The sequence below is a fragment of the Furipterus horrens genome, unplaced genomic scaffold (assembly GCF_987537825.1).
Source record: "Furipterus horrens unplaced genomic scaffold, mFurHor1.1.pri manual_scaffold_12, whole genome shotgun sequence".
In the NCBI taxonomy this organism is placed as follows: Eukaryota; Metazoa; Chordata; class Mammalia; order Chiroptera; family Furipteridae; genus Furipterus; species Furipterus horrens.
In genome coordinates, this window is record NW_028327182.1 from 69,816,617 (window position 1) to 69,840,746 (window position 24,130).

Genomic DNA, 24,130 nt, shown 5'->3' on the forward strand with positions numbered 1-24,130 from the left:
TTAGTATCTGTTGACCCAAAGAAGTTCAGTAAATTATGGCTGTTGTCACTTATGATGAAAATAGCACAAGTACAATACTGTTAACTGACAGCAATTTATTACCTGCTCCCTCGCCAGATCCAGCGAGACCAAGTGTCCCCGAAACTAGAGTATAAATCAAAGGTGGGGGAAAAAACCCTATATGTGGGGGGTGGGGGGGTGTCCAAAAGAGTAAAGTAAACTCTTACAAGCAAATTGAAAGGCAATACTAAACTTCTACCTCCCTTCCCATTCCCTCCACTGACCACCCCCACTGCTCATACCTAGAAACAAACAACACTCTAGGAACAAATTAAGTATGAGAGCTTTTTATTCAATTTGTAAAGGATAGTGTAGAAACGAACTGTTAGTAACACTCTAGAACACTGGTTTGTTCATTTGACATTATCTTCACCAATTTTTATTACAAAAATCAGAAAAGTAAAAATTCGTTACAATAGTTGCACAGTGTAACCACTAGTCACCTAAACAAAGCTAACTTCTATAAAACCATAAACTTAACAGTTTTAAGAGATTCAAAATTCTCTGTTTACTGGATATAATAGTGGTATATATTTTAAAGCAGAAACCCCCCCAAGAAAACAAAAACAAGAAAGAAAAATAAAGTCGAAATAGTCAGTTAAATATTTGACCTGACAGTTCCTACAAATAGTAACTTCCACTACATATAAAGGAAACCATTATCTGTGGTAAAAACTCTAGAGACAAAATAGGAAATGTGTAATAAAAACAATTAATCAGAAGTTAGTCCCAGGCTGCGTGTTTTCAATGAAACACAGGGAGTGAGTTACATCATGAAAGAAGGGACATAACTTATGTGTCCAAACCATTATATGTGTCTACAAGTAAACCTTCTTATGGCAAGTTGCAGTTTCAATGAAAAGACTTTGAAAAACACAAATGTCCTTTTCTTCATACAAATCACTGCAACTAATCTTTGTAAGGCTGTACCTTGCATAGGGAATAGCTGTCTCCTGTCAAAAATTCTGCAGGAATGAATAAAAGCAAGCTTTTCAAATGATGCCCACGTGCAAAGAGTTAAATTACCAAGCACTTCATGGACTGCCTCCAATTTATCTTGACCAGATATAATTTAACTTGACAAAAGAAAAAAAAAGCCAATTTATGGTGACAGTATTCAAAAGAAAATATTGAGATTGGCAGCAGAAAACTTAAATGCCAAAAGTGCATCGTTTAAGAGGCCCACTATCCATGGAAGAAACACAAATGCACTAAATAAGCCCTACCTGTGCATTCACTAGGACTCACGAGAAACTTGTCAAATACAAGTTTACTTCTTCAGAAAGTATAAAAAAATAGGACAAGTTGTGGCATTCCTTTAAGTTGATGCTACATTAGTATTCTAAGTTGGTTACTAGGAAGGATTAACACTTCCAGATAGAGCCGGGCCACTTGTCCTTAAGAGCCATGGTAAAGGTTCATGGTACCCAGGACGGCACTGGCGTACCTTTCTTCCACCTTCACAGAATTGGAATGCTCTATTACACTATTAAGCTCAGGGATGCTCTCAGCAGTGTCCCCAAATCCGTGGTAATGTCCATAGTGCAAATTTTCTCCAATATCTTCCACCCAGGAAGGTCTATTAGCTATGCAGCTACTTGGACTTCCATTCAGGTGCAGAGAACCGCACATCTCTGGGTTAACACTCATAGTCTTTTCTGGCTCCTCAGTCCCGTTAACACAGAGAGAACCCTGGCTACTCGAAAATGGCCGTCCTGGAACTAATCCACTGCTAATTCCATTAGATCCTGTTAAGCACTGGTCATTCCTGCTTTCCATCCCATCGAGCTGAGTTGTGGAAGGGAAGTCCAAATGTCCATTGATGACACATCCATTTGTCAATGTATTCGATATGGAGCTACTGTTTTTCGTATCTGCATTAAGAAATACACCTGTCACCAAAATTCAGAACCAGAAGGGAGGAGAAACTATAAAATGCTTCATTGCTGCTACAATTTTAAAGTATTTATTTAGCTCCTTTTCTTTTACACAGACCAGTTCCTTTTCCAAAGTAAAAACAGTACATAGGTAGATTTAAAAGTAAAACACAACAGTAGAATTTTCTGGCAAGATAGGAAACATTTGATAAATTTCAGTAGTGTTAGGGAGCCAAATTAAAAAACTTAAGTTGATAAACGCACTGCGTGAAACATACCACCAACAAAAAAACTTCTTATTTTAAGACTACTTTTGGAAAATGGTTTTTCAAGTCACCCCTGAAAAAGTCTGTTAGAGCTGAATGTAAGGATTCCCACAACGGGCTGAAATAAAACACAAACTTCTCCAGCTCTTAAAAAGAAAAGGAAAGCGGTTATGAAGCAGGTGAATTCTGGCAGCTTCTCGGACTAGGCAAGACAGTGTCACACCTCACAAGTCAGGGAAGCACACAGAGGAATATGAAAATATAAATATTCCTTATAACACTGAAACTTATGCAGTACATCTGCAAAACGCCACATAGCAGCTGTGCAGAGTATAGACTACAGCCACTATAGGAAGGAACAGCTCTCATGCATACAGTCCTGGGCCAACAGCAGTTGCAGAGTTTCTTCTGTGTTCAGCAATTAAGGTGATTATGATATCCAAGGTTCCACTTTCAAAAGCCACTTATATTGGAAATGTTCATAGTTTAATCTGCATCCATTAAGAGAAGGATGTCTTACAAAAAAATGTCAATCACAAAATGTTTGGGCACATGGGAATAGGCAATTACAAAGTATTCTTCTGTATAATGAAACTAGAGAGTTAATATTCATGTTCACAGGAATTCACAGGATAGAGAATGATCTAAAATGATGTCTTGCTTGATAATATCAGATTTTATCCCAATGTTCTGCGTTATTAAAGCATGGTGTGATATTAAACACAGAAAGCTGAGTTACAATAGATGAGGACCCATTTTGTACATATGATTACTCTAACACATCTCACACAGTGTGACTCTCCCCATGAAGGGCTCACTTTTGGGTCACCATGCATAGACCTCTGATTTGCATTCAAACACAGGTTTCTGTGTGTCCTGAAAAACCTGTCAATAAAAAAGCACGACTTGTTCAATGAACAAGAACATTTTCTAAGCATTCCATTACTTATCGGTTTTCTGGCAATTTAAGGGACAATCAATAGTTTAATAATTCCCATAAATTCTTCAGAAGACTACAAGTTTTTAAAAAATTAAATGACAGTTTTTCTACTTAGTTAAGACTCAAGGCTAGAGAACATGTGTTTCAAGAACTAAACATGAAGTAAAATAAAAAGGAAAAAGCAAGTTCCAGGAAAATACTTATATTAATTAAAAAAAAAAAAGTAGTATCAACAGCTATTGCTGGGTAATAAAACTCATGGATAGTTCTTAAGACAAATAACTGGTATGCTTCTAATAAAGATTAAGATTATATTTTCAGGTGATGGGCCTGCAAAGGTAAATAAGCACGCCTCCGAAATCTGAGCTGGGACTCCCTTTGCTCGTTTAACGTTCATTATGTGTGTGTGTGTGTATTGTTTTCCTTTAGTGCCCAGTTAAATTAGTTCCATTATGCAATCTCGAAGTTAAGATTAGCTGGAAATCTAATAAAACTGAGCATGAAAATAGCAGACATGCTAGAGACCGGCTAAGAGACATAACCCTGCTTGACTGGGACTCACATACCACCGGCCATCTCCAATACTGTCCTTTATTCTGTTCCAAACTGCCTTTTAGGATTCACACTTCCCCTTCACCTATTTGCTTATCTACTACAAGGAGTCTTCAGATTTAACATTTTGTTTATTCAGTCAGATAGTGTTATAAATGAAATGATGGAAAATATGGGAATGCTTACTTGGCACCTGTATATGGGATGAGCTGGGCTTTAAAAAAAGTATGGCTTTTTCAATATTATGTTTAAGCTTGGTATTAAATTTAACCTGAAAACGCAGGGAATGATTAAAGATTAAAGAGTGATTACTTCTGCCTTTTTAAAGCATGTAGCAATGCCATTTAAAAAAAAAGCTGGCTTTGAGTTTTGTTTCATTTAATTATTTGGCAAACAGGTGATTCCACCCTAACAATTCTGTAGCTTCTAGAAATATGTACACATTCCTTTTCATTTTACTGAACAGAAATGATTTTTTTTCATATAAGTCTGGGAAACAAAATATGTAATTTTTTGTCCCCAGTGAAGAATATAGTATAGACATAATAATCAAACTTTTTAAAAGCCAGTATCTATTTCTAAATATATTATTAACATGTTAAAAGAATAAGTAAAATGTTTTCACGGTCACCTAAATCAATGAACAATAGAAAAAAAGCATTAATTAAATGGATAAATCTTTATTCTAAAAGCTAAAATAAACCGAGCCTTTGCCTTTTAAAAACTGATGACTACTGATGATACAATTTTAATTCACTAAAAAGTTTGATGTATAATATGTGTTTTGTGAGACATGGTGATCAGCATTTTACTAGACCTAGAGTGCATGGCACAGAAACCAGCGCAACCACTGAGTGTCAAGTGAGAGGTTCTATATTGGCGTGACAAGTCAAAACTGCAATGTTTACTAGATCTCAATGTTTATAGTGAGTCATCCTTCTTGCTGTTTATTGCTTTGACATTACCAGCAACAGATGTTCATTCAGTATATTCACCCAAAGTCCTCATCAGAAAATTAAAACTGCAAAACCTTATTAAAATTAAACAAGGCACATTAAGCAAAAGTTTAAAATCAAAAGAAATATTGCACTTATATTTTTTATATCCATAGAATGCACCAAAAACACTTATCCTTGTATCTACAAACTTGCCCAAGATATGCAAATTAGTTAACATTCTTTAAAACACTGAACAAAGTGCAAAACTCATTTGAGAAGCTTATGTTAGAAATAATATGCATACTGATTCTTGCAACGACAAGGGGTTTGCATTGCTGAAACAGTATATATTTCTATTTCTTTTGGTCCAACAGAACCACCCTCCTGCTGTTTGGTGTCTTCGACCACGGGACTGTTGTTGCAGCTAACGGGAAACTGTCCACTCCCACCTGTTACAACGGCAAACTCTCTATCGATGTGCATTATATCAGCATCATCTTCTGCCTCGCCGTTCACTAGTGGCATGGAGTAATCCAAGCTTTGAGCTACACAGGAAACAAAAGCAGTTTTAGATTCCCTGTACACACAAGACTTTAAGACAAATGTTTCTCATTCTTTTTTGTTAGAGAACTGAACGTTTCAAAATTACCAAATAATTTCACAATCTGCAGACGACAAATGAACTTAGTACGCTACTGAGAAACTTTTCCACAGTACTACTGAGGAATTTTTCCACAGTATAAAATATTTCCTGAAGTGGGCATTTCAACGAAAAGTCATGAAATTTAAGGTACTTACTTTAGATTTATTGAAGACATAAATTCTCATTCAAGGCTATTTGGACAACATAAATTACAATCCAGAGACATTTAAAAAAATTTTTAAATTCAGCATACTCTATTATGTCCCCAAACGTTCACTCAATTGTTTTTCATAAATACTAGGGCAATTCTTAACATAAAAACCATGAAAATGATTCTCAAGTCAAAAAGATTTTCACTAATTTCAGTAACAGAAAATAAGGTAAAAGCCAAAACTCAAGACAGGCCTCTCAATATTGTCCTGGTCTGGCATTAGCCCTGTACTTCAAGATACAACAAAATTGGAAAAAAAAATTGAAGTCTTAGTTCCAAGAAGTTTGGAGCTGAAGTTATATGTACATTTTTTTCTCTTTTTGCCTTAACCTAAGTATTTATTATTTTAAAAACTGTTGTTCTATTACAGTTCTCCAATTTCCCTCCATTGCTCTCCCCTACCTACCTTCAGTCTATGCCCATCCTGTAGTCCATGTGCATGGGTCATTTATACTAGTTTCTTAACATAGATTTCTTATAAAATTACAATCCTTCGTATCTTGGAGAAAAGCAAACATGCATATTTAATCACTCTTCCTCCAAGTATTTACATACTCTGTGCAGAAACATTTCTCCCTGCAAAACTAGTAAACCTCACTTCTCAGGAGCAGCCCCTCTCATTTGATAAAGACAAATCTCATCTTAAGCATGTATTTTTATCTCAAAACCAGATCTTAAAAATCACTTTCATGCTTTGCTTTTATTCATTTACAATGGCATGAATGTATCCCATCAACTAAGTTTAAAAGAATCTTTAAAGTTAAAATCCACTATATGGCTGCATTATAATTCACACACCATCAAATTCTCCACTACTGTCTGGGTTGCTTCAGCTTTCTTTCCTATCAGAATACCACAATTTAATTAACATCCTTATACAGGCACCTTTGTGCATATTTCTGGTTCTTTACTCAGATGAATACCAGCATTATATTTGGGTCAAATAATATATAAAACAAATAGGTAACTTTTGATGCTAAATATTTTTCAAATAATTTAAAAACAGAGACTGGAACTTTGTGCAGCTTTAATTACTTTTAGTTTTAGAGGCACACAAGTCATTTTCAATACAGCATATTCCAGATTAACCTTTAACTGTTGAAACCAAAGAGAATAATGTAGTCTTAATGAAAGAGAAACACAAATTCTGAATTAGTATGTGGGAGAAATAGGAAAGTGTATTTTGTGTAGTTGGGAAAAAAATAGAAGTCTACACAGGTATGAGGCCAAAAGCATTCACCAATATAGGTGCTTTAAAAAACCAGAGGCATTAAACTACGAATCTCAGTCTTCTTCATTCAATGCTTTCTGTAATCCTCTAGTGACAGGCGAGATTCTATCTTCACTATGAAACACAGTACTTTCAAGAGCTCAGTGGTAAACAGGCCATCTTGAAAAAGAGGCGGTGGTGACAGGAGAGGGATGTTCCGGATACCAGTTGACAAAATCCAGACAACCTTCAGGGAGTTCCTAACCGTCTTTTGAGACAGACCTGCAGTCACTGCAGGGTCTGATTTTCCTCCTGCACTCTCCATTGCCTGATAAGCCAAATTGGGTAGTTTACTGAGAACTGGTGCAGGCTAATATGGCAAAACCACAAACATCCCTGTACAAAAGACATCACTGGGGGCACAATGCTGCTTTAAGTAGCCATACTCTTTTAATGTTTGCTTTTGTTTTGGAATTCAGGTGCCAGTGCTTCTTGGGGAAAGTGGCAACTAGGTTACACCTGCAATTTCAGATCGGTGAAAAGCAGATTAAAAAAAAAAAAAAAAAAGCTGACAGAAAAGACATGAAACCACCCCCACAATCTTCATAAAAGGGTATTTGTCAATTCATTCCTGAGCCCAGTGCATAGAACAGTACCCATATCAATGAACAAAGCCAACTCTAGCAGGAAAAGGTATAAACACAGAAAAGCAAAAGCTATTAATAACTAGAGTAACCAGTAAAATCGAAATAACCACAATCATTTCAGGGAAGAGTGGAAGTGGGGTATGAAGGCAGACCTGCCACTAGGGGGCCAGAGTCATTGGTAAAGAAAAGTTTGGGGACATTCAAAACAAACGTTTATCAAGAGGAGCTGTGGCACAAAGCCATTTTAAAGCAAAAATTAATCTCTTAACTAGAGGCCTATCCAGTGCACTAGGATTTCTACTCTGAAACTGTTCCATTTAGGAGCTTTTTTAATGTGCATGGCTTCTCATTTTTATACAGGATAAATGAAACAAGACAAGGGCTTTCTTACTTTGGTAATCAAACTTTTTCATGTGGGAAGTGTATGCTAATGCAGACAGCCTAGCATTTAATTCTCTGTAGGTACACAATCCGTAGTGAGTTATTTCCATAAAACATCTGTAAGGATATTTCACTAGTTGGCTGATAATCCAGCTGCCCCAGAACCTTGGGTTAATATATTTCATACGAATGCCTTAACTTCATTATTTACAGCACCTGCAATTACCAAGCGCTCAATTACTTGGATGGGGTCATTAAGGTTGCACTTGCTTTTTTAAATTGTATTTTATAAGTCATGAAATTAAAATTGGCCTCTCAGATTACTAAGAACACTGGATCTGGACTGGCCTCCTTTCTCCCACACATACCTATCACCATTGCCAAACAAACTTTAAATATTCCATGTTGTATCTGAGAAAGGTGTCCTGTAAACCCTTCAGAAAATCTTCCAAAATTGTAAATTTTGATTCTACTGTATTTGTTTTGAAAAAGCACCTTTCCTTCCTGTTTTCCAATTGACTCTCAGTTAAAAGGAAAAATTATTGAACATTCTGTAAAATATCCTTACATTTTTGAACGCCAAAGCAGGTATTTGAGAAACATTCAACAATGCACATTTATGGTGGAAAACCATCTAGGATTGGCTCAAAATAAACAGCTTCCTTCCCCCAAGAAGTCGTCTCATCCTTGATCTCAGGAGCCAAGAAAGATGCTTCATTTGGGAAGGTGCTCAGCACAATGCAGAGGCCTTCCATTTTATTTTCATCTAAGTTGATTAAAACCCCTGAAGCCAGTTCTCAAGGAGCTTCTAAAACCATGTAAACTATGAGAAAGTAGTTTGAAGTGTAGGAAAGGCCTAATTTAATCTCTAGACACCCGCATATCAGAGACCATCTGATGTGAAAAATCTGCCAAGTGGTTTCATACAGTGGGTTTAAATGAAGTGCTCCCTTTCTTTGTACATCTTTAAGGTGTCAGCTGGAAGTCCCTCCCAGGTGCTGATCCACAACCATTAAGGGGGCAGTGAGAGGGAGGGGGGCAACATACCTCACATCCCTGTGGTCTTTCCACTGAACTGGGAACTCTGACTTCAGTTCCCCATAAAAAGAGCCAGAATGGAAATGTTCCCTTGGTTTCCCACTAGTCATCACTAATTAGAACTATTCTGTTCTATTATAGAGCACATTTAACCCAAATAACTATCTTTGAAAAGAAAGGTCCTGTTAAAATATAATAATAAGGCCAGTGTGAAGGTGGTCTATTAGGTAACTTTTGTGGAACTCTGACACAGCCCCAACTGCATCAGACCAGGGGGTGTGAAAATCCAAGAAGGTAGGGCAGTGGAGATGCGAGGGACATGGAGCAGTGGTGACAGAACTGGAAACACTAAGGAGGGTTTTGGGGTTGTTAAAAGAACACGGAATGAAAGGTGCATGTGAAACAGACCATCCTGAAGGTGTGCCAGTAGTTTATTCCCACAGATGTTCACTGCTGGAAACAGTTCAGGTCCATGAGGTTTGCTGAGTTCAAGATTACAACAGACACAGTGGAAATCACAGAAATGGCTTGATTCTTAAGTGTTATTTATTCAGATTTATAAAACGTTATGTCTTTAGGAGTTAAGACAAAACAATTATTTGTTATTTGAAAACAATTATGTGAGTGTGTTCACTCACTCTGGTGAAGTTTTAAAAAACAAATCTAAATAGCCATTTATTGGAAGTTTGAGAACACTAGGGAAACCAAAAATTAAAGTATTTTATATATATGAGACTCCACCTCATACATATAGAAGGAACTAAATTAAAAATCTGATTTCTTGAATTTTATGTTTAAATAATTAGCTAACATATATACAAATGTGTTAAGTTATCCACCTTCTTCCCCCCTAGTCATTAAGGCTGGTCAGCATGAACAATTAAAAACAAAAGTGATAATTCTTTGCTCAATTTAGCCTGGAAAAAGTGCGCTGACAAACTTCTCACTGCTAACTGTATGTTGAATATAATCTCCTAAAAAGATGTTTTTATACTAAACACCTACATGTTATGTATGAGATGCTAAGATCAATAAAATACCTATTGGATTCAAACAAAAACCATGAGGTCAACTTAACACACCTGAGATCTGGTATAATACCACAGCCTACTTTTTATGGTAGTTACAAACTATAAGCTACTTGGTCAGTTTGTAACTCACAGTGCCTCTCCTCACTCAAAACTCTAGAGCTGCACCCCCAAAAATTATTGGCTAAAAGCAAGATAAAGGATTTTCTCGTGATGGGACTGCCATTCTTTTCTAACCAGGGTCATTGATAGTTTGGGCAATAGCTCTCAAGAAATACATGTATAAATAATTGTACTGAGTTATTCCTGAAGATTAAGTAGGAATGCTAACAAAACTAAACCAATCTTTACTAAGCAGTTCCAGCTGAAGTCCTATAATCCATCTGTCATCCCCTCTTGAGCAAATGGTTTTAAAATGGGGGGAAAAAACCCCAAACTTAATTATGTGGATACTTCCTTTCACCATCATAAAAGAACAAAATCCTGTATTGGGGAAATTATTACCCCAAAATACTTTAAATCAAAACTGCTCAAATAACTTTCGATTTTATTTCACTCTCCAGAGTTCACAGCCACATCTATTATGCCTGTGTACTGATTAAAGCCCATTTTGATACTGGCATGGAAGACATTTTAAGGCACATATTTTTATAGTACAACTTGCTTCCAAAGGACAGTTTATATTCAAGTAGTACAAAGGCCAAACTCCTTTTAGTTCTTTTACATTAATATAGTTTACAAGGGAAAAATAACTTCAATTATCTTAACATATCTGAAAATAGTTTATTGAAAGCAGACATACTGCTTTCTGTGGAGAAGAGTAGATAACTTTCAGACTCATGATTCCAAAGTAAAAAAAGAATTAGAGTAAATTTTAAAGGGCACTTGTACTTCAAAAAAGAAAAAAAAAAATTGGTCAAACTTCTAAATACTTTCACATGTAAAGTTTCTTAAAAATGTATTTTATATGTGTCCTGGCTGCTGTGGCTCAGAGGATTGAATGTCGGCCTGCGAACCAAATGTTGCTGGTTCGATTCCCCGTCAGGGCACATGACTAGGTTGCAGGTCCCCAGTTGGGGGCGCATGAGAGGCAACCACACATTGATGTTTCTCTCCCTCTCTTTCGCCTTTCCCTCTCTCTAAAAAGAGATAAATAAAATAAAAATACAATAAAACCTTGTTAAAAAATAAAAATTAATTAAAAAATATTAAATGTATTTTATATGCATGTTACATTAGGAAAATTTTTTTATTTTGGCATGAGAACCAAAAACTTACCTACGAAGTGAACTCAGATATATTTAAACAGCAAATCAAAACAAAATGCCAGAAATTAAATGAACTAAGGCAACCAATCTTGAACTACATACTAAAAAACTGGTCAAAGAATGGAAATAACTGTAAGAGCTATTGAAGCCAAGGACAACTTCATTTAGAACATTCAGGTTGTTGTGGGGGGTGGGGGCAGAGGATCGGGATCTTGTTTCAGTAATCAAGAATTATCGTCCCATTGCACGATTCAGAGTATATAATAGTAAAATGAAAAAAATCAACTCTTCCTTTCCCATAGAGAAGAGAGAGTGGTGGCAGGTGTGGGAGTGGGATAAAGAAAACTATGCTTACAAATATGATTTTATACACACACACACACACACACACACACACTCTTTAGTGACATGCAGGACAATCTCAGGACCACCACTATCAAGGGCTAGAGTATTAAAGTTTAGGGAGTAAATAATTAAAATAATGCTCAGCAGACAAATGATTAATCCTGGAAGAGGAGCTCTGAGGGTGCACATGGTGTCAAGCAATGATTTCTCCTGTTGTAACAAATATCACTTCATGCACACGTGGAGCAGTGCAGTGCTCAACCTTAGGCTTCCATAATTATTACCCGCAAACAAATGAATGCCAGGTGTCATCCACATCTTTTTCTGAACTGACATCCTTGGGCTGAGTATGAGGAATGGGCAATTTGGGAAAGCTGCATGGAGTTTATAGTGTGCAAAATGTGAATCTCTAAGCCCAGTTCACCAAAATGAATCCTTGTCTGGAGAAGGAAAATAAAATCCCCTGAAAATCTGCCTGATGCTTCAAACCAAATTTGTGTAATAATGGTTTAGGTAACTTAAAATAAAATTTTAGAAATCATTGGAAAGGTTTTTTAGGACACTTAAAACTCTCTAGGTACATTTCTGTGTCTCATTAGATAGAATATTAAGTGACACTCCTTTAATAAAAAAAATAGAGATTTTAAGATTTATCCTACAAACCTACATACATGGACACAGACACAATTCTTGCATGAGGGCACAATGAAGCTAACATCAAATACCATTCCAAAATATTAATCAGGCATTAAATAAAAAGTGAATGATCTTAAAAAGCTTTTGAAATACATTAGAAAAAATACTCTGAAACATGTTATGAATACGTAAATGACAATGCTGAGCAACACTTCACCATTAAAAAAATACCACTCTTAAAATTCAGACATACCTCCATGTACTTTGTCATTTATAAATGCTATGAATTTGATAATATATTACATTTAAGTTCAAACATTCATTTCTACAAAATCACACAATCACAAGTTTTTATAATGACCAATATTTTAAAAGTATGAGTAGATAATAGTTTTTATTGTCATAGAAAGAAAAAACTTTTCATCTAGATATACTCCAGTTAAAGAGATAAAGCATTGAAGAGGGTAATGTTGACCCACATCAAATTTAAAGTCAACTAAAACCTCTAGCCAGCCAGGTTTACTCAGACTATACTTGTATAGTTGATTTTTTTTTTGTTTTTTAAGCCAAAGGGCACAAATTATTTATTTTCAGCAAATCTTATCTGAAAGCATAATTTTAGAGTGATTACTTTTCAATGTCATCTCTAAATTTCCTTCTAAGTTCACTAAATATTCCTGTCAACCTATTGCTTTCTAATGAAGATATTTTACCTACAGATATTTAACTTTTTTCCTAGATAAAAGGGAAGATTTTTCTAACCTAAAGAGTGACTTAGCTGATTATGATTATTTACAAACTTCAAAACTAAAGATAAAAAGGTGGAAGAATACCTAAAACTTTACTTACCTTAGAGACTTAAGTCCTCAATGTCTAAATGACACTCCAGATCTTGTGACAAATACATATTACACTGTGGTATGGAGACCAGCTGAGACCAAATCACAGTGTAAGTGGAACAGTGCAGCAAACATCTACCTTCCCAGATGTGAAACTATGTTTACCAGACCAGGAATGTTTAGAGGAAACAAAAAACAAAATCAGGCACAGTGGCAGATTTTTTAAAAAAATTTATATTTCCAACAGGTACAACAAACGAAAAAAATCTTTCTAAATCATGGCACGTAAAACCTGGCTGTGCAGAAAAGTCATACACACACATTTACATCTGAGCTGTCAACACTGCTCTCTGATATCCTCTCCTTTTGTTAAATGGCCAATCTTCAAAGTAGCAATACAGGAAAAACTCCACCATCACTGCACCAGAATCCTTCCGGCACAGTACCACCTTAAGCGAAGGTCTCATCTTGAAGGTGTTTTCAGCCATAAAAAAGAAAACATGTCAGAGAAAGGAAACCAATTTGCTCTTTCCCACCCACGAAGTGGTCTCACCTTCAGTTCTAGCCTTCTTTACTCCAAAGGGTTCCGAATCTTCCAAGCATCTTTTGCGATTTGTTCCCACACTAACATGATTAGAAAATATATTCTGATGGCCTCCATTTAAGGTGCCATTATTATAGAAACGGTTCAGACGACAATTCTGGAGGTTCAAGAGAAACTGGGTACATTCTTGGAAACCCTGGGTTTGAGCAATGTCTGCTGCTGTCAGGCCACTGGCATTTCTCAGGCTGTATGACACAAAAACACTGAATTACACTCCATTAGCATTTTCACCTGGTCTCTGCTCCTGCCGAACTGACTAACTATCTGAAGGTGATATGAAAGAGTATACAGATTTACAGCAAGTCTTCATTAAAGAAGGAGTTACTCATCCTAGCTCTGTAACTAACTTCTCTCTTATGAACATTTGATTACTAAGCAAGATTTGGGAGATAGTAATTTAAAAATCAATATAGTAAAAAATTTTTAAAGGCATCTTCCTTTTTAACTTCTCAAAAGCAGTTTTTGTTAGTCTGAAGAACCTAAATTTATGCTAACTTCAGACTTAACCTGAATTCTGTATTATCTGCATTTAATTTTAATAATCCATTCCTTTAGCTTGAGTAAAATCATAACAAACAAACATGTACTGAAATTGTCCATGGCATTCATAACAATCAGCTTCCTGAAAACAAAGGGGTGTGTAATTGGCTTACCAACATACAAGCCAGATTTTATGCTAACATGTGACACTATAAGTGGAAGTTTAGAAGGATGTCCTGACATTAAAATAACTTATCATCAGACTGGAGATGTGAAAAGATGAGGGTTTTTTCGTGTTTTACTTTATTTTTTGGCCTTGCTTAGGAAAACTGTTAGAAGTGGAATTCTAGAGCACTTGAGTGGTTATTTCCTGTGAAAGCCTAATACTATTCTAAGAACTCATGCCCTAGGCTAAGAGTCCTGCTGCTGAAAAGAATCAAAACCTTAAGTGGCTAATAACACTAATAAGTAAAGGTCTGATGTCTCCTATAGAAGCTAAAATTCAAATTAGAAGGAGGAAGTTGTGGCAGAATATAAATGAAAGATCTGAATAAGATGAATAAAGAACCAGCTGAGCTTGCAAACCTTAATTAGGAAACAATAAAAATTTAGAGAACAAAAGGAAGTCCATGTTGAAGTTTCCCTGGAGGACAAGAAAATATACTGGTCTGTGAAATAAATCTGTAAAAAAAGCAAAACAGGTTGCTAGCTACAGCTCAATAAACTAAACTGAAGAAGTACCGAATAGCAAAGATACCTCCCATACCTATTCAGCAAGCTATGCTATGAACAAAGCAAAGGTATAGTCAAATAAGGTTCTATTTTGGGTTAACTGAAACAACCAATGCAGAACCCTTGATGCTTCTTTCCTATGTCAATTAAAAATTTGTTTTCAGAGAAAACTAGGGAATCAGGGGCAAATAAGGGTTTTTCATTTTAAAAGATAAATAGCCTTGAATTATTTCCAGCCATCATACTCATAAAGCTCCAACCTCAGGAATGAAAAACCTATATTTCTGGACAATCATTAAATATGTCTTCACTTCTCAGCAGATGAGATAAAGAAATGTATTATACATTTCGAAGGAAGGAAAAGGCCCAAACTCAATTTTATCAGATATAAAAGACAAGACTTAATCCCTGAAGCCACCAGTATTTTCTTAAACGTATAAGGCAGTTGTGCACAGCTAGTGGGGACTAAATTTGACATTTTAATTTTACCTCACAGCTGTGTATTTTGATATTATTCTAGAATTATTAATGTTTTTATTTTGATACATAAATTAAAAGTAAACACCGAAATTCGGGCAGAGCAAATTACATGTATACAAAATGATCATATACTTGATTTTTAATGTCAACATGTTATGCAAATATAACATCAGAGTGCAGAGCCGAATGATTTTTAAGTGTATAGTTCATTTTCAGAATATAGGTCTACTTCCTTCAGGAATGTGAACAACAAAAAAAAGTTGTCACCTGAAAACTAAAAAAAAAAAAAAATTAGCTGTCAAAATTTGAAAAAATTGAAGACCCAGTACATAAGCAAAGTTTATATAATGATCATTTCTGCAGGTAAAATATGGACTTGCTCTCCAAAACAGAAGAATATAGAAATGAGAAGTTGCTGCTTAAATTAGAACAAATAAAAGTTGACAGTGAAGATTACCCTTTAGACGACCAGAGAATAAAGAATAACACACAGACTTTTTTTAAATGAGCGTTTCTTTTTAAAATTTTTTTAAAAAAAGATTTTATTTACTTTCAGAGAGAGGGAAAGGAAGGAAAACAGACATTGATGTGTGAGAGATACATCGATCGGTTGCCTCTCACAGGCTCTCAAATGGGGACCTGGCCCACAACCTAGGCATGTAACCTGACTGGGAATTCAACTGGTGACCTTTCAGTGCACAGGTCGGAGCTCAATCCACTGAGCCACACGCGCATAGATTTTTAAAACAGCATTTACCACTATAAATGCCAGTCACCAAGGAAAACTTGTTTGAGGGGCATGTTTAAGAAGCATGCCAACATTCTGAAGTTGTTGAAAAGAATAACATTCAAAATACACTTAATTCCTTTACTCTTCATTCAGAAATAGAAGAGCACAGTGAATTTGAGTTAAAATAGCAAGTTTACTGTTCCTCCATGGAAATATAACTAAAGAAAACTCAGCAAATTACTGCCACTATCTGGAGACCATGGAATGTAAACGTTTGAGTGGGAGTATTTGCCTAGACCTAAGATAATACTGCCAACATTACCTTACCCTGCGCCTCCTCCCTTACCAAAAGTAGTCAAATGCACATCACTCGACTGTAAGAGCCAATCAAATTTCCAGGTTGTGGGAGGTATTATCTTCAAAACTCAAAAGAACTAGAGCCAACTCATGCTATTTACGCCCTATGCATGGGCCAAGCAAGTAAATGAGAACAATCTCAAGTCAAACTGAACACCTGCTGGTTCCTCACGTAACTTCGGGTGACTGGAGGTTGGAGTGAGGCAGAAGAGAAGTCGAAACATTCTACTGTATAAACTGTATGGACAGATATCAAGATCTGGGACATTCGATGACTGTGGAAGAATTAATTGGGAGATTATAATTTTGGCAACATCCCTATATTATAGGAAACAGACATCAAAGCATCCTTTCTCTGCTTCTAATGAGCTACATAAGATTTCAGCTATACTAAGGAATGAATGTACACAACATAAGCATACAGTTTACATCAATATTCTTCTCAAGCAGAAGATCTGTTAACCTGACACTGGTATACATTCCCCTCTTCAGCCTCTAAATGTTTTCCATGCCATCTCCTCTCCTACATTCATTCCTTCAATCTCCACCCCTGTGAAATGTTTAACTCCCTAATTCTGCTCTGGTCACATTTAAAAACTTGCGAGTGGCTGCTAAATCACAGATTGCACATCGCAGAGGTTGGCTGAAAAGGAATGTTAGGGATCATCTAATTCTGGGATAGGCACCTTTTCTGTAAAGGGACAGAGTAAGTATTTTAGGCCTTAGAAGCCACAGTCTGAATCACGACTAGTCTGTCACTGTAGCCTGAAAGCAGCCTCAGATAATACAGTATGTAAACAATTGAGCTTAACTATGTGTATCAACAAACCTTTATTTGCAAGTAATGAAATTAGAATTAATATAATTTTGAGTCACAAAATATACTTTTGATTTTTGTTCAACTATTTAAATATGTAAAAATCATTCTTAGTTTATGGGCCATTCGAAAATAAGCAACAGGCCACATCTGTTAACACTTAATTCTTAATAGCTGTTGCATGGGTTCCTGAAAAATTCTAGTAATTTTATGTACTATTCAACTCAAACAAAAAAAATAACTTTTAAGAAGTTGTCAAATCTGTTAAATCACAAAATGTTCAATACCAAGAAAAATATCTAAAGGTAAACTTTAGAAGAATGTAAAAAATAAAAGACCTTGAGAGAACATATAGAATACAATCATTCATTCCTATTTTGAGTATTTCCTGTTAAAAGTTCTAAGTGTCTTACAATTCAATTAGGCAATGTGTTTAATATGAATAATGTAAAAATTGTCTTTACAGGTCTTAATTCCTCAAACCGCTTTTTAATATTTAATAAGTAGAGAGAGAGGACTTTCAAATGTTCTATAGAGGCTGAAAATCATGTGGGTTTCCAAGTAAAAACTAAAAAAATTATTACATGGCACCATTCTCAAAACACTTTAATTTTTAACCCAAGAAGCTCAGGTCTTTAAATTCTTTTTTCATGTAAGCTGTCCTATTTGTTAAGCATGTTTCAATTTTGATGTTTTAAAATTTGATGTTTTAAGGGGGGGGGGGGCGGTTGAAACAGTAATCCTGGTTAAAATGTATCAATTTATTAAACCCTCAAACTCTACTTAATGTTCCAAGTTTAAATAGGTATTAAACCTAAGCTACCCTGTTATTTTCATAAAATTCAATGGGAGCTGGGCACATGAATGTGACTGACAATTAACAGGTTCCATGATAACTTCACATTAAAATGTACTTTGTTCTGTTAAAATACTTTTTAAAAACAGTCCCAAACCTTCACCCATCAATCAAAGGTGTTCACTGCATGTGTGATAAGGCCACATTGCACTAAATGCTGGCCTCTTCAAGTGGGGTACTGGTAAAGACAAAGTCAACCTGAACTGCAGTCTTCACACACACTAGTCCAAAGGGAAATTTATAGTATCTGGAAGAAAATGTTCAAAATTACTCTCAAAAACTGTTTTGTATGAAAATTGGGGTAGTAAAGAGAGTGTAGACTATTTTTACAATAAGTCTTTTAAAAACATACACTTTTGAGTTTAGTGCCTTCAGTTTGATGCACTTGGGCAAACTACGACTGAGCTAAAACTTTCCTTTGTCCATTTATGAAAACAAGAGAGGTCCCACATAGGACCAAGTTGTTCTATAGCTCTAGTTCACCCTATCTGGACCTCTCTAATATCCACTTCAAAAATCTTTGAAAATGGCAGAGATTTAAAGAAATCAGGTATCTGGTATCTATCAACTTGATGTTCAAATTGGGTCTAGTCTGTTAATGTTTTAAAATTATTTCCTTTAAATGAAAATTGACATGATCAGATTTTTAGGCTGGTAAGATCAACTTGTTATTTATTTAGGAAGTTATCTGTATGTTCTAGTTCCTATAACAGCAAGAACATGAACAGCCATCTCTGGGCAGACCACTTATTTTCTCCCAATAGTTCCTAGTATTCTTTCAAAATTGGAATATGAAAACATGGGAAAACACAGACTAGTTTCTATTATGAGTTATTTGCTCTGCTGAATAACTGGTAAAATCAAACTGGTATTTCTTAACTTTACTAAAGTTAAAACATAAATGCTTATATATTTTCTGTAATAAAATTCTGAATATTAAATTATACCTAAGAAAGTCTCTCCAAAGAACTTTAAAATGAAACTCCACTTTGCTGCCAGCCAATTCTCTATTTTCCACTTATAGTGTCACAACATTAGAACATGAGAAGCCTAGATTCTAGTAAGAACAGTTTTTATTTTTAATTTGAAAAACCTGAAATAAAATTTTTAGAATCTGAGTTGTCACATCACCTTCAGGACTTTTTCTTTTTTTGTTAATGCCATGTGACAATAAAAGATAACCACAATTTTTATATAAATATTTCTGTTAAATTCTGATCTCAACTTAACTATTGTTAGTTTAAAAATAAGAAGGTAGGTATCATAAATTAGGGTAAGCAAAGCATGCAAATCTAAAGAATCTATATCTGAATTCCTAGATTAGCATTAAAACCAATCACCGCAACAAATACCTCAACAGTATGCCTCGTGTGAAGAAAGGAAGCCATACTGAACATTCAATGCCACAACTGTAAGGTTTTCGGAGAAGCACCTGTGGCAGTTTCAGCAGTTTCTATATGGAATGCTCCCCCTTTCTAGGATTACTTGAAAAAATCAAGTCAATTCGAATTACGTAGCTGTAAAACATTGACATGTGTAGTTTTTACAGATTCAGAATCTTCTGTGTGATTTAAAACGGGCAATTGTTCATAAAACAGGAAACTTAAATAAGGGATCACATATTTGCAGGCAACATTTGGATTAAAAATACATATACATACACGAGGTGCAGAAGCACATTTACTGAGCGTAAGCCATTGTCATGTGACCTCCTTGACCAAAAGCTATTGCTCTAAAACACTGCCTTCTCAATCACTTCTAATAATTTTGAGCATGAAGCCAACTTAATTATGTCAATATTTCAACAAAATTTAACAGTATGGACTAAAAACCATTAACTCACGATTCTGGTTACTTTAAAATTTGGTATGCTGTATCTCAAATACATTAGTAACTATTCCTAGATGGAAATAAGCAAATACATGGAATCATTAAAAAAAAAAAAAAAAAAAAAAATGAAAAACATTATTAAATGTCCATTTGTACAAACAAAACATTAGCAAACATCTTAAAATTTCTTCAGTAGAAGAAAAATGAGTATTTTTAACCCTTTGGTATCCAAATTCTTAAATAATTATGAGGACTTTCTTAAATATATTCTTTAGGTAACAATAGGAAGAAACTATTTTTTAAAGTTTCTACCTGAATAAATTTGGTGCCAAGTTTTCATTTTAAGTTCAAAATTGATGAGGATAGTTTTACATTGCAACTGAACCCAATTATGTTTGCATACATTAAAATACTCTGATGAAATATTTAACATGCTACCACTACATTTTAGCAAAGGAAAAATATTTTGATTTAGAAATCATTGGTTTATTTGAAAGCACTATTTATAAAAGTAGTGGTTAGACAACTATTCAAACCTATATATTATTCAATAATGAAAAATAATAAAAATTCTAAACTAAATTTGTCAATAACTCTATAACATCATCAGTCCATCATCTGATCCTGCCTATCAGGCAGAACTTTAATAGCTATCTGAGGAAGTCAATTCCTCCACTTTGTTTGTTACACTTTAATAAAATGAAAAAACAGCCAGGAAATGGCAAGATCAGACAAGTCTGTCACAATGAAAATTAGGACTAGGTAAGGGTGACTGGAATGCAGAGGATCCAAAATCAGAAAGTACGAATTCAGAGATATAAGTCTAATAAATTTCATAGTTAGACTATTATTCTGAAGGACAAGTGAAAAGATAAAAAGAAATCACAAAAAATATGAAAAATAAAAATAAAAAAGAAAGAAACCACAAATGTCAAACGTGAATGACTAATCAAGTAAATCTGGATTTGCCAAATGCAAGTTACAAACAAAATTCTTGCACTAATATTAAAAATAACGCTTATCTCATGATTTGCTCTAATGAAAATTCTGCTTCCAGATAGGGCTCTATGGGTAATAAACAAAAGTGTGTCATAAATATGGCCATCTTTATGAACCAAACTAAACCACATCCATTTCAATGAAAAATTCCTAAAAGTTCAGTGACATACTTTTTATTGCAACATTAAAAAAAAAAAAGTCTATTAAGAAGATCACATTTAAGACTTTTGTTATTATAGCCAACTGTGCCTGTTTTCTAAATTAGGCAAGATTATTTTAGAGTGAGTCAATGAATTTTTATATAAGGCTATAGATGCTTTTCCAGCTGATGATCATAACTAAGTTCTTCTCGGGATCAAAATAATTAAGTTAAAATATATGTAGTCCACTGGAAGGTTTGGTTCCCACAGAATGGCTTATATAGAAATCCTTTCCTAATAGAAAGCTATGAGACTTTGTCATAATCTGATTCAACATCAGCACCTGTATACTGTGGTATTAAAATGGACTAGCAAATTTGCCTGAGACACAAGTAATTCAGGTTTCACTCTAAATCCTGCTAAATCCCTTTATTTTTATTCTGAGGTATTAAAAAAAGCTACTTTAATATCTGGTTGATATGGAAACATTCTCATTCTCCACTTTAATTTCTCAAGAAAATAAATACAAAGTAACCAAAATTAATGGTGCCAAAATACTAAAAGATAATATAAGGCTCAAAATGTCCACTTGACAATGTTAGTAGTAAAACAGTCTTCTTAATTATCAGCAGATCACAAGTTTTCAAACATTATTTTCTAAAATCATATTAAGACACTCTTACATTGTTACTAGTTTGATCACAAAAGAAAAAATGAGGCAACAACTTTTCCATGTTGGTATATGCCCTTCTGCCAATCAAAAATCCTAATTGTGAAAAAAAACAGCATTCAAATATTAGCTGCAATGAAAAACTGAACTGCCATACAAGCAAAATGAAGGATAATACCCAGCTTAATGAAAACTCCATACTTGACATAGTTGAGAAAAAATGAGAATGAGAAGCATCTGTAGAGGTTTAGATCACTTAAAGTACACAAAACATCTAGTTTGGTCACAGAACTGACATTTGATCCTGTGGATTTTAATTTTTATATCTAAACAATGGCAAATAATCATGATGATCATATAAGTAGAAATAAAACTTTACATGAAAAAGAAAACTTGGCACCAAAACTCAAGGTGTAAAATAAGAGAAGGAAAAACAAAACAAAACAAACTCCATCAATATACTCACGTGTGGTGCTAGAAAATGTAATACGATGCACAGCAGTTGACATGCGTTATCTTACAGATGCAGCCTACATTGACAAGTTAGTTATATAACAAACCATTCTAGCCACAGATATGTGGTACACTTGACCTCACCATTATCTACCCAATGACCAAAAAGCAGCAACTTAAGACTTTGGCCACTTTATGCAGCTGATATATAAAAAGCAAAGTAGGAATTAAGAACAAAATTATTAAATACCACCAAGTGTGATAAAGTACTGACATGAGACAGTTTTTAAATCTATTCACAGGAAAAGAAAAAATTTATATTATCTTCTAAGTATATGGCATGTAATATAAAGAATAATCTAGTCTGTTCTGAACTGGAAAAAAATAAGTAACTTTAAATAAATTATGTGCCCTTTGCTCTTAAAAGAAAAAGGCATTTTATTTGCTAGGATTACACTTTACCATATGAACAGCATTATAGGAAACAAGTAAAACAGATCTAAGAATCATAATTGGGGGGAATCAAACTATTATTTGTTGGTAGACTAAAACTGTTAAACTATAAAAACGTGCAGAACAATTATCAGAAGCAATTGACAATTTAGCTTACTGGCAATATTGACATTTTATTTAGATGTTAAAACTGAATAACCCTATATAAAATTGCAATACATAATGATTACTTGTGCTCCATCTCCAGGCCAAAGACTTATAATTTTAAGATTCGCTTTTGGCTTAGGTGGCTCAGGTGAAATATCTGAAAGTTCAGTCAAGGGAAATCACCATAATGCAGGGTCTCGAGGGAGTGGCTCTTATACTGAGAAGGAAAAACAGACTGGCACTTGAGGCCATGCTCAGTCACACTTGGTGGAAAAGAGACACTCGAGGGTCCTGTAACCAAGGACAGAATTGTAAATAAAATGATCTCATTTTTAAAAGACACCTATTAAAAGGACATAGCAATAGATATTTATTGGCTTAAAGGATTAAGCTATCCCTTAAAATGAATAAAACTAACATTTTAGTAATAAAATGTTCAGGAACAATTAACAGTATTGTTTAGAAAAATAAGTCATTAAAAAGATCAACATCTAATTATTTCAATTAATGACAATTAAGCAATTTAATCAATTATTTTATATGACTCTGTATTTTATAAACAAAGCTTCTCTTATTAAAGATGAATTATCTAAATACAGTTAAGAAAACTGCATATGTATCTTTGCTTTAAAGCAATCCATTGAGAATTATCTCAATGTTCTTAACATTGTATAACATATATTCAATTGTTTTTACGTTACCTTAAGTCGTAACTACATATGAAATTGCAAGGTTCCCTGTAATGTAATGGTTAATACAGGTCATATTTATAATACTAAATTACTACATAAGTAAATGTTCCAAGCCCAAACTAATAACTAATCTTAACAATAATAATTAATGAAACAGAAGCTAAGATACTAAGAGCCTAATGACAGCTTCTGGTATTGCATTAACCTATATAGTTTTGCTGTCCAGGGTCTATTTTCAATATTTATTATAATACAGAGTCAAAACAATGAAGTGGAAACCAAAGGGTTAAACTAAGTTAGTTTCGTGGGTTTTATTTCTACCAAAGTCTAAAATTTCACATTTCCAATTAAAGTGGCTTATAATTAATTTTTAAATATTCGAGACACTCAAGGTAAAACAAAAAAGCTGATATTATCATAGTTATTTTGGTTATTACGCTCTATAGCTTACACTCAACATTTAAGGGTGAAAACCGCATCCATTTTGTTAATGCTGTGAACTGCAGAAGAAAAATTTTTATAATATAAATCTTTAAGTAAATACAAATGAATTTACTACCTAAAATAAATGTATAATGTCATGGATAGCTCATAATTTGCATACAAAGTAACATTTTAAAATTAATACTTAAATATTGCTATCATTTTACCAAACCATAAATAATCTAGTTGATATAAACTGGGCTAAAACAAGGATATTCTAAAATAATGCTATCAGTATCAAAAGCCCAGAGAGAGTTTGAAGTCTTTAATGTACATATATAGTTACATTTTACAAGGAGTTACAAATCATCAAAAGTCATAATAGGTC

General features: G+C 34.3%; 1 protein-coding gene across 1 annotated transcript in view; it reads right to left on the reverse strand.

Moving 5' to 3' along the window:
* Positions 1-331: 331 nt before the first annotated feature.
* ANKRD10 (ankyrin repeat domain 10) overlaps positions 332-24,130 on the reverse strand; it is a 32,057-nt gene continuing 8,258 nt past the window's right edge. The window contains exons 4-6 of the mRNA XM_090258290.1: positions 13,433-13,668; positions 5,083-5,178; positions 332-1,934 (exon numbers count right to left, since the gene is read on the reverse strand). Coding sequence (XP_090114416.1) covers positions 1,459-1,934; positions 5,083-5,178; positions 13,433-13,668 — 808 coding nt within the window. The 3' untranslated portion in view covers positions 332-1,458. The remainder of the gene's footprint in view (positions 1,935-5,082; positions 5,179-13,432; positions 13,669-24,130) is intronic.